General features: G+C 34.5%; 1 protein-coding gene across 1 annotated transcript; it reads right to left on the reverse strand.

Moving 5' to 3' along the window:
- Positions 1-2,756: 2,756 nt before the first annotated feature.
- On the reverse strand, positions 2,757-4,099 carry LOC131070599 (endochitinase 4-like). Its single transcript, XM_058006179.2, has 3 exons — positions 3,673-4,099; positions 3,331-3,442; positions 2,757-3,233 (listed from the first exon to the last, which is right to left on the reverse strand). Exons 1-3 carry the CDS (start codon positions 3,962-3,964, stop codon positions 2,933-2,935), a joined length of 705 nt encoding a protein of 234 aa, XP_057862162.2. The 5' UTR covers positions 3,965-4,099; the 3' UTR covers positions 2,757-2,932.
- Between the last annotated feature and the right edge of the window lie 8,859 nt (positions 4,100-12,958).

A 12,958-nucleotide genomic window follows, 5' to 3' on the forward strand; every position in this document is an offset into this window, starting at 1 on the left:
GTCTGACTCGCTAAACATTGTCAATTACTTGAGTGGTCACACGGATCCTAGCTGGACGATTGTCAGCCTGATCAAGGAGTGCAGAAATATAATTAATGATCTGATAGATTTCAAAATCTTGCACATATACTGGGAAGGCAATAAGGCAGCAGATCTATTGGCCAATCTAGTAGTGGGATACATGGAAACCAACTGGTGGAGTAGTAGGGGTGCTTTCCCCAAAAATCTATGCGATGTGGCATGTAACGATTACTGCGTTAATCACTGATCCTTCATCATGACATGACTGAGTTGATAAGTAAATGACTCTTTCTGGTTTTCCCTAATCAAAAGTTTAGAAACCTCCTCGGCATCTGATTTTCCTATCTCATTGTGTGGTTTTTCTGCTATTGTTTTGATATCCTTTGGGTGTGGCATATTTTCAGTGATTGGTTGGCGATAGTGATCTCCTATTATCTGGCGACCAGGAGCATAATGGGAGGGGATAAGAACAGACAAGAGCCCTCTACTTGCGAGAAGTGGAAAAAGAACAAAGATGTCTGGCAGGAAGTCATCGATGGTGGTCTCGTCCCCTACCTAGACCGACTTCATGGCCATTGTCCTCTAATTATGAAGGCCTTTGTTAACGGATGGAAAAAAGGGAGTCTCAAGGCTTATGGTGCCGATTATCAGATTGATGAAACTTTGGTGGCGACAGTCACTGTTCTGGCTATGAGTGGAAGAAGGTTTTACAGGGATAAAAAGACTGGGGAAGAGGACTTGTCGAGTTTCTTTGACAAAGAAAAGGAGCGCTCCAGAGTCACCAAGATGGCTGATGACGGCTATAATAGAAAAGACCTCATGGCCCAATGAGATGACATGGAAGATTTTATAATGAGGTATATCACCCTTGATGATAGGTATGCAAGTATCTTCTCCTACCATTTCACTATCCTTAATCATTTTCATCATGGTAAAACTATCTTTGTTCCCTACTATCTTGCCTCCTCCTTTGAGAATAGCCTGGAAAAGCACCTGGAAAACCCTAACAACCCTGTTCTTCATGAGGGACTTATTATCCTTATCATGGAATATGCTAAATCCCTTAAAATTGTGCCCTTGCTTGCTGAGATTGGTCTGCAGATGGAGGTCCAAGATGTCTCTGATTCAGAGATGGACTGGGATGATAGTGGGGTTCCTATTGATGTCCCTAAATATGAACCTCCAGATGAAAAGGATAAGATGGTCACTCCTAAGACTCTCCGTAGCAAGAACCCCTCCAGATGGGCGGCTAGTAAATACAAGACCAACAACAAGCTGATCTCCAAGGCTAAACCCCTCTCCAAAAAGAAAAAGCTAATGGCAAAGGATCATAGCCCGAAGATTACGAACCAAGGGATTAAACTGGACATCCCTATCAATGTCCAGAAAGATAATCAGGGGAAGGATGGTAGTCTGATGAATCTTCTCATGGAAACCAACAGAAGCCAGGAGTGCTGCTGGAAGTCAGTCAAGCACAAAATTGACACCCTCAAAATGGGGATTAAAGAAATAATTGACATTTTCACTGCTTTCCCTCAGCGTAGCAAGCCGGAAAAACTTATGATCATGACTCAAAAACTCTCTCAGAATGTTGAGGTAATCAAATGTAACCATGAACAAAGGATTGATAAGGTGGAACAATCCATGGCTGAGATTAAGAAAAATCTCAAGAATCTGGTCGATATTAGTAAAGAAGCCATGAACAACAGCATTGAGGGACTTAAAAAGATTAATGAGATGGTTGCTGATTATAGATCCTTCCACAGTGACCCAGTGAAAGATCTTGGAGGAGATGATGTGGCTGTTGGATTTAGCAAAACCACTGGACCCAGTTCCAGAATGAGGTTTAGAAGTAGCAACAAGGGTACCTCCAGATTCATCATCGAGGAGCTTGAGGAAATCAACATGATTTCCATCCAAAAGAACAAAGATCTGGTGCTCTTGCTTAACTGAGAGTTTTTTCTCTTTGGCTTGTATGTCTGTGTTTCTTTTGTTTTTGTTTCTGTTTGAGGTTGCTCTCCTGTTTTGCTGATGTTTCTTGCCGAATTGGCTGTTGGCTGGCTATTGTAAATCTTTAGGTTTCGAGTCCTTGTAAAACCCATTTATCCTTATCAAAAACATAGTAATGACAAGTTTTGTGGAAATTTTTCTATCATGGGATATGTCTATATATTCGTTGCCTTATACTTTCAAAATTATTCTGTAAACCTTCTTGATTTGCTTTAAAGAGTATTTTGTCACCCCTTACTCTTAATTTTTAATACATTGTTTATTGTAATCAACCATATATATATATAAAACTTCGCAAGAAATAATATCTAAACATTTGATAAAAATTAAAACAAAATTAAATTAAATGATAAATAACATGGTGTACAAATTTCACCGTGAACACTAGAAAAGTGACACAAAGCAAAAAAGAGGTCAGAAGAAAGGAGAGAACAAAATGAAGACAGTGACATCTGATTAAGAATGTCACATCTCAAGAAATAGATCATCGGTGGGTGGTCACATGGTTTGTGATTAAGAATAGATGATTATTTACAACTTTAAAAAAGAAAGTCATTTACCCAAATTTCTTAGTCTAGAAATTACCCTGGAAACATGATGTGGATACAAAAACCAAGGGAAGAGTCATTGGAAAACACAATAAATCTTGTGAGTATTTTTGGTAAACGGGAAAGTGGAAAGAAAGCCACACTACTGTATTTTTGTAATTCAAAACAAGTGCCTCCTTTATTAAGCTCTCTAGATTTTTGTTCAAGATACAGACACTGATCATTCAACGCCACGCTTAACGTGCCATCGAACATAATAAGATCTAGAAGCACATTAACATTTTGCTTCCCATGTCAACAAATATAGGTTTGGAGTTTCATCATTAAGCCAAGAGTCAACAGTGAAAGGAATTCTAACAATAGAGATTAGGGCCAGTGCTAACTCCCAGCAAGAGACACACCTTCCTATACAAATTGACCCTATCTTGCACCGCACCGGGTAGCCCTCCCTTACATTCTCCACCATTGATGGCTCTGATAGTCCCTGCAAAGCCCTCTCCTCTCAAGGAAGTCATGGCACTGTGGCATTTGCTCTTCACCATCCAATACCATATTGACGTCTTGAAAGCAATGTCTGGTTTCTGGGCCACCAGCCCTGGGTCATTCAGCAGGGGCAGTCCCAAGTATTTTCCTGCTGCCCCATAGTTGGAATTCCTAAAAATAATGCCAAACAAGACACCCATTCATATATATGTATTATTAGAACGACTTGAAAAGATTTAATCGTAAGAACTAGTAAGAAGATCGATACCAGGTTAACTGCAGAGGACCCCGACCGAAGTAACGGTTACCATTCTTACACGGCCATCCTTTAGAAGGCTCACAGTAAATCCCTCTGTATATTTCTTCCACGTAGCACAAATCTGCAAATACATTATCATCAAAAGCATGCCCAGTTGATAATCAAAAGGTTTATCATTAAATAGGAAAGAACTGTAGTGCCAAGTTGATAAGGCTCGTTACATTGAACCGTAATCCTAAGAGTTTTGGTTGATAAAATTAAATTTAAAGGTTGTTAACTTTGAAAAAAAATATAATGATCTTTTGAAAACATTACAAGAAGAATAGTAAAAGTATTGTTAAACTGGCTTACTTTCAGTCTCGTGAGCCACATGCGCAAAGAAAGCGGCCAGCTCTCTTTTGCGAACCACAAGAGTTCCGGTGGTGCCAAAACCTGCAAAACCCTTTGCTTTAGTTGCATTGATAAAGCTATCGTAAGTATAGAACGCCTTTCCTCTGCAAGACTTGGGTATCCCAGATTTAAGCTGATTAAAGAATCTGTAGGTAATTATATGCTGAATGCTGTCATGGGATAAACCCAACTGCAGTTCTCCTGCTAAAGAAAATATGATCATGAACACAACGAATCTCTCATATCTTGTCATGGCTGCTGTCTTGGCTGCTTGACTGTTGAAAAATGTAGTGAACCTCGTTTAAATGAAGGGCGGGGGAGTAAACAACGTGTCTGTTATGAGTTGCTTATGGCGACGAAACGAGTCTGTTCCCTAAATAAAAATGTACTTTAGTGTTTACGGATTGAATGCTGTCTCATCTGCAGTGGACAGTCATATATAGTTTATCAAAGAGAATCGATTTACAGGTATAAAATATATTCTCTGTTACAACGTCGTATTGGTTCAATGTACCACAGTCAATTGTGCTTTTCGATGGATTGTGAGAAACTATTTTAAGGCCAGGATAAGAATGGAAACATGGGTGCTTAAATTTTATGATCATACAGGGCTCTAAAATATTTATTCGGGTAAAGGAGGACGTGGACCTCACATGGCCAAAACAGTTCCCAAAATATTCGTCTCGCTTTGAACTGTATGTGGACCTGTACTTTCAGAAAGAATAACATAATCACGGTAATTATTTTCAACGTCGCAGTCTCAAATAAAGGAAGTACCTAAATCTGTGCAATTTCCTTCTGCGGGAATGGTGTGGATTCATTACATATTTATATTTAAGGCCAATTCATTGGCTCACACTATGATTCAAGCTTTGATTTTCACAAGATCGATAAGTTAAAATGGAGTCAACTTGGTTTTAGGGTTCTAGGTTTTATTTTTTGAGAAGAGGGGCTCTCGAGATCTTCAATGAACCTAGGTATTATTACATGGGTCTTTGTTTATCTCTCTTGCAGAGTTGTTTTACATAATAAGTTCTGTGCAAGAAGCCTTTCTGAGTCCATATCTGTTATTTGGTCTAGTCGCATGGAAGGATTGTCATAGGAATTAGAGTAACTCTCACAAAGTGCATGTTATATTTAAGAATTGGACGCTAAATATGCATATGTGATACTACATGTTTTGAGAGTTTCTCCAATATGTCATGTGATAATGTCATATGCAAAACAATAATTAAAATTATTTATATTATCACAAAATAATATAATTTAATAAATAGGATCTGCATTTATAGTAATATTAGAAAATATTTTTAACTATTAAAATATTAAATTGTAATTTTTTATTATAATTTTTCTATATTATAAATTTTGGTTTTTCCAGAAAAAAAGAGATATAGGTTTTAGCCATGTAAAATGAGTTTACAATGAGATTATTTCTTTAAGTCTTCAATTCAAAAATGTTTCACTAGATTTCTTGATTCAAAAGTTATGACCTTCATAAATTAAGTCTTCCCATGAGAAATGTAAGAGCATTTATGACACCTAAGTGAACTAAGAAAGAGAGTTACATATATTGACCAGGAATGTTTAGTATCCTTTGCTCATGTCATTATAACCATCACAAAGGTGTCATGTCCCACTATCTTTAAATAAGAATTACTAGAAATAATAAGATTCCACTATCCAAAAATAGTAAATCATGGTTAATATAACTAAATGGGGGAGATAATATATTTAATATTTTTTATTAACTTAATTTAAAATATATATTAATTGAACAATTGGATGTTGAATAAAATTATCATCAACATAAGTGGATTTCCTTCGAGCCTTATGGACCATTTTGTTGGGTGTTTGTAACAAATTTGCAAGATTGGATTATCAATCTTCTAAGTGCAATTGGTAGTGGGAGGCTAAGGGAGTTACCTACAATTTTAAATTTTTCTTTTCCCTCTCATTCTGGTTTGGAATTCTTCTACACCAAATTCAGTGTCAACATTTTTCTATTCTATACAAGAGATAACATTCGGATCTTTTTTCAATTCAACTTTCTCTTCCCGTTCTATTTTTATTATTATATAAGTAGGGGAAAGATCCCTAATCCTAGATAGAAAAGGAAGCTCAAAACAAACACCGAAAACAACTAGCCCAAAAATATTGAGAAGCATTAAACCATAATTAACCCTGCCAAATTTTTTCCCTTATATAATAAAAATCTTCAATGGCATAACTACCATAAGAATAGAGAGTCGTCATCAAAATCATCATATGAATGCTATCAGTCATACTACTAATAATAAACATAAGAGGGCATGTAGGCATAAATAAGTTCAAACTGAGAGAATAGTTTATCCCATCATAATATAAAGACAAGGCCATTTAAACAAAATTGGTCCTGAAATAACTAGCTAACAATAAAAATCTAAACAAATAGACTTAAAACAAGTTATTAGGATTATATCTAAGTCCCCTATTTTTAACCATCTTTTGTAGGTAGCAACTAAAAATTGGGATTTGAATGGAGTAACAGAATGAGAAAGGCAAGAGAGGTGGCTCTAGGGTTTCCTCAGGGGAGGAGGATGCCTAATACGATGAATATGGAGACAACGATGCTCGACTCGCTACTAGGATTCTTGGCGATGTAGTGTTTGGTGTATACAACATGTTCGGGCTGGACCAAATACCCTTTCCCTTCGCTTGACCGCTACTTTTCTCATTTTCTACTTTTCGTGTTGCTGCGATATTTTGTGCTCTTCCCTTCAGTCAATGTTCTACTGTTGTTCTTGTGGTTAGCCAAGGGGGGGTTTTGTTTCATTCGAAGGCTCTTGTTATTGTGAGGATCAAACTATTACTGAGAGGGGAGGGGGGTGAATCAATAATAATAGTAAATTGAAATCTTTTACCAATCTACAAATATTTCTCAAAAATAGTTCATAACCAATACTGGTAACTACTCAATCAATCATTTAAATAAGATATACTAAAATAAATATTCATGTGTTCGTCAATATGTAAGTAATGAAATGATATCAAATCCACCAATAAACAAATCATCCACCATATGAACACTGGGATTTTTCACGTGGAAACCCAAATGGGAAAAAACCATGGTGGGAATTGGTACCCACAAAATTTTCACTCTTTCCAAATGCACTTGGTTAAGAGCCTAGCCTAGTTAGGAGCTTTAAAATAATGCCCGATTAAGAGCAGACCCTGTTAGGAGTCATCTGATGAAGGTATTTTAACCTCATCCCTATTAGGAGCTCTATCCTATTAGGAGTAACCTTGCTAAAGGATTTAAACTCATGTTAATGAGCCACCTGGTGAAGGGATTTACAAGATCAGGCCTTTTAGGACCTACCCAGTTAAGGGATTTTAATATTGTTGCAACTGTTAGGGAACAACACATAAATGATCTGATCAATGCACTCTTTGCTTGCTCGTATAGATCCATTTCAACTCCCATCTACTTCACTCATGCAGACATCTCAATCTGGTTCGGTACACTCTTCTTTTTTCACCACAGACAAAAAAAAAACCTTTTCAAACTAGACCTAAATTCACTTTACAATTAGGTTGGTTACCTAACCATAACTTACAATGAATCTACATCATAGATCATATCAGATTATTATAAATTATTACAATTCATCATACAGATCATTACAAAAAATTTCAAGACAATTATAGCCATTGAATTATCATTACACATCATCGCACATCAATATGATAAGCTGTCAAACCCTTATTACATTCTGCTAAGCACTTCACTATTTCCCAAGAAATTCAATCCTTATTTGTGCTCAATCAACATCTTATCAATTCACATGGATTCAAATACGTCACCACTAAGTTACAAACATGAAAAGATTCACCACCAAACCATAAAACATTGCCTGTTAAAGATCTTGATACCTATTCTCAAACCCTACACTGAATATACAACAGTCAATTACAAACATGACTTCTAGTTTTCCAAACATGATGCAGTTCCTTTCATAGACTCATTATAATGTCATAAGCATACATTCCAAACCACAACACCTAACTCAACATGGATCTCTACCGCAACCATCTCCTTCTCTCTTCCTTCTTACCAGTTGTCTACTACTTAGTAGTTTTGTTGTCCAACTCAATTCATTACCGGTTAGGCTAAACTGATAGACTTAGATAACTTATATGACATACCAAACATAAACAAACATGGTTACCATCAATGACAACACAAATAACATATCATAAAGCATCATATCACAATTATATCATCATAAACTATCCATCAATATATCACCAACAATCCATCAATCTCATCATATCAACATCATCCTTTACTGGTACATCATCATCTTCATCAGTTATGCTAACATTCAAACATTCTCCCCCTTATCATGGATGGAAACACTAAAAGAATGCAACACTAAAACAATCAACTAATGATAAATACCAAAAACTCATCATGCCATGCTATTCTGATCTTTCTGTGAGTTGTTCTTATCCTCCTTTTCATTATTTCTCCCTGTCATTGTTCTTCTCCCCCTTTGACAGCAATGCCAAAGGTGCAAAAGCATCTTATATCTCCATCTCTATTGCTACTGTCTCCATCATCTTTGTGTTTCTCATCTTAGCCACTCCCCTTGAGGAGTAGCCCACATCTCATCAATCCAAAGAAAAATATTCAGTGAGTCCACTGGATTGATGCTTCCACATCTTCTTAGTTGACCTTGGGTAGGGGTATAACCCCTAGCTTGCCTCTGAGATATTCAAAGGTAGCCAATGGTTTGGTGAATATATCTACCAACTGCTTCTTACTTGACACATGCTCCAATCTCACTTTCCTTTCGTGCACTCTTTCTCTCAGAAAGTGATACTTCAATTCAATATATTTAGTCCTACCATGTAGTGTCGGGTTCTTTGAAATGTTTAGAGCACTAGTGTTATCACAATGTATGATCACCAGTTATGTCATATCCTACTTGAATCCTTCCAAGATGTGTCTCATCCATATAGCTTGTGTACAATTAATGGATGCAGCCACACACTCTGCTTCTATGGTAGACTGAGATATACAACTCTATTTCTTATTGGTCCAAGATATTAGTCTACCACCTAGAAATAATGCTCCACCTATTGTGCTTTTCTGGTCATCTACATTTCCTGCCCAATCTACATCTGTGAATACCTGCAAAGAAAAATTTCCTCTATATGGATACCACAATCCATAATCAATTGTCCCTCTAAGATATCTAAATATTCTTTTTATTGTTGCCATATGCATCTCCTTAGGGTTCTTCTGAAATCTTGCTACTAAACCAACTGCATAGGCAATATCCGGTCTACTATGAACAACATAATGAAGTTTACCAATCATTGATCTGTATTCCTTCTCATCCACTGAGGGTGAATTTCATGAACCCTATTTATCTATAATTATTTTATTAGACAAATAATGCTTATTTTTTATTTATGGAATTGAAATGAAAAGGAAAAGGAATTGTTATTGAAATAAGAAAGTAATGAAATAGGAGTTCAAATGCAATGAAATGATTTACATGCAAGTGAATGATCAGTATTATTTTTATTATGAAACTGGGATCATCATTGCTAATCAAAAATTGTGTGCAAGTGAATGCAGGAATAGGTGAATGCGGATGAAGGAGAGAACATGGTTTAGGTAGAGTTGTTTTAGCTCATGGAATTCTCTAGAATAGATGGGAAGCTCACACACCACAGTAGAATTTATAATTTGCATCTTGCAAAGATAGATGATTTAAATGATTTTGTTTGAGTGTTTGTTTAAGTTGGAATGAGGAATTTGGAATGAATAGTTTTAATTGACATTACTTTAATTCAAAAAAAGATTGATTTAAATATTTTTAAATGATTATACATGTATTTTGATATTTGTATGTGCATCGTATGGAATGGATTAAATATCGTGCTTATATTTCCACTTCTTGATATATATATATATATATATATAAGGATATACCTATACAAGTATATATATGTGTGTGTGTGTGTAAATTATATGATGTCTTGAAAAAGAAAAGATAATTAGATTTGAATTGATTTATTACTATAGTTATATTTTTATATATATAATTATACGTATTATATATATGAGTTCAAATTATTATTCGATCATATACATATATATACATGTAAATATATTTTTTGAAATTAAATTATTTTGTTTTATGAAAAGTCATTATATATATATATATATATATATATATATATATATATAAATGTAAATGTAAACATGAAAAGCGACTTATATTTGAAAGCAAAATATCTGATATGGTGGCGGGTTTTTAATGCAAGTCATAGTTCACATAGTATATTTGTGAGGGGGTCGATACTAATCGACCTAGCAAGGAGATGTAGAAATTCTTGCAAGTAAAATGGTATTAATGGCGACTCATAGTAAACAACAAGTTAAGAGGAAGTTGATATTAATTTTGACCTTGCAAACAAACAGACTTATAGTGTTTGAATTGAACACAGAATTTGCAAGGAAAACCAACCATGATATATTGTTTGAGTTGAATAACCATAGTGTATTTGAATAGATGTCAAACTGTTAGATGTGGTGTTTTCCATTGGAACAAGCTTCACATGGCCAAGTAACTGTTAGACGTACTACATGGTGGCATGGAAAACTATATTAATAGTGTATGTAAGCTTGAAACATACCAGAAACTGTAGCATACGACTAGCATAAATATAGATCATTAGGATAACAGAATACATACACAAAAAAGACAAAGAGAGAGTAGACGGTATTGGGGAAAAGACAGTAAGAAATATTCAGAGAAATAGCAAGGATAGAATAGAGAAAAAGGATATTAAATAGGAAAAAGAGGTGAAAGAATAGAGAAGAGAGAACTCAAGGGATTAAACAGCATAGAGGTTTAGAAATCTAGATGTATTGTAGACAGATTTGGAGAAAATTATCATTGAACATATAAGACCTGGTTCAAATTTTAGAGGTAGGCTCTTAAACGAGCAATAATGTATTTTATTACTAAAGAATAAGAATAGAATTATCTTGGGGTTTGAATGTTTAAGATCAATAGTAAAGAAAAGAGTTTATTTTCTAAATTAGTTTCTCGCATTAAATGTGACAATGATTATATGAAATTTTGTTTGAAAAGGCCATATAGGTATGTGCAAATTAGAATTATCATTTTAGATTATGGAAAATATCTGTTAGAAACAAATTCGAGAAAATAAGTAGATAGACAAAAACATGTGAAAAAATAGAAAACTTTTGCACTCTAAACATAGAAATTTGAAACCATAAGATGCATGATTATGCTATTTATATTTTATGAGAAAAATTAAAAGAATGTGTACTCATAATTTCTATTTCTGAATTTTACTTTATCTATATGCTAAATATGCATACATGTGTTACACCTTATTTTTAATACTTATTCTTGATTTACTTGAAAAGATAGAAGCGAAAGATTGTTTTCTTATTAGATGCAATGTGTTGTAAATGAAAGATTGTTTCCTCTTTATGTCTTAAATGAAAGGTTGTTTTCTTTAAAGACTGTAATTTAATCATGAGAGAAACAGAAAGCTAGACTTGAGAAAAGAGAGATTTTATTCTATGTACTTCTTCTGATTTCATATGAATACTAGAAAAGATAGATATGTTTTGTGTTTGTGTGAAAGTTACCTTCCGGCATGGGTGCCCAAAGTGGAATCATAGAGAGAATAGTTTGCTTTTCCAAACTATATTTTATTGCTATGCATGGCATTATACTTAGTTGAGTAACTTATTGACCATTGAAATAGATGGATATATTTTATGCTCTCTACCATATCCTTGATTGATCTTACTTGTTTCTTAATGGAATTAGAAAATTAAAAATGCATGTATCATTATAGGAACACATCAAATTCAATCTTGTCTATGAAATTCAATTTGCCAAGCAATTTGTGTAGGGTTGGGTATGCTTGATTGACCAAGTATTCTAGGGAAGTGTAAGCTTTAAGTTTCAGTGAAAAAAGCACCTAAATCTTGTCCTCATCTTCATTCTAAAGATTGCATTGAAGATAGATTGGATTGCAGATCAAAGGATGGATCTCATCCTTTACTCAATATTTTTCTTGATATTTGAACTTAAGGCATTAGAAAGACCTAAGTATTATATGTCGATACAAATGAGATATTACTACATTTTCATTTTGAATAAAGATTCTTTATCTCTTTATAGAATTCTCATGTTTATTATGATATCAATGGAAGGACCATTTTGAGGTAATAAAGGAATAATGAAAGAAAATAGACGTATTGAAGGAATTATGAGTTTATTTAAGAATAAAGAGTAATTCATTTTGTTATTGAATTTAGAATGTTTTATGTCTTTACATTTTGGTATCAGAGCCCTAGGTTTACAACACTAGGACATTATTGACCATTATGTTAAAGAAGCATTCCTTGATACAAGAATTGTTGAATTGTAATTGGTTCTAGAACTACTAGAGCTAGATCAAGCAATGGGAATGAAAGACTTGACCAGATTCTTGATCTTTTAAATCAACATAATTCTAGGATGAATGGAATAGAACAAGAAGTTAGAAGGGTTGGTGAGGTTCAAAATGAGCATCCTCGACAGGAAGAGGAACCTAGAAATGAAATTCATAGAGGTGAGGAACAACTTGATTATCGAGCTAGGATTGAAGGGGACCTAGCCAAAAACTTGAAAAGGCTAGCCCCACCTAAGTTTGATAGTAAGACCATTTGTGATGGTGTTGAAGATTGGGTAATTGAGATGGAGAAGTATTTTCAACTTCGTAACATGTCCAATGAAACTAAAGCAATATGGGCTGCTTATCAGCTTACTAGAGAAGCTGCAACATGGTGGGACAATGAGAAATCTAAAAATAAATTACAGCCTTGTGATATTACTTGGGAACTATTTTTTTAATCATTTAGGAAGAGGTGGCTTCCTTAGTTATTCTTTGAGAAGAAGATGACTGAATTCTAGAATCTGACACAAGGTTGTATGACAGTTGCTCAATACTTGGAGAAGTTTACCAATCTCCTAAAGTATGTTTCACAGTACCAAATGGATGAAAAATTCTACATTTGGAAATTCATCTTGTGTTTGAGGACTCACATTGGAGTAGAACTGGATATTCATAATCCATTGACTATGGATGAAGTTTTTAAACAAGCAAATAAACAAGAACAAAAGTTGTATCAGTTGGCAAATTTCAGAAAGAATGTGAA

Source organism: Cryptomeria japonica, chromosome 1, assembly GCF_030272615.1.
Source record: "Cryptomeria japonica chromosome 1, Sugi_1.0, whole genome shotgun sequence".
Classification (NCBI taxonomy): Eukaryota; Viridiplantae; Streptophyta; class Pinopsida; order Cupressales; family Cupressaceae; genus Cryptomeria; species Cryptomeria japonica.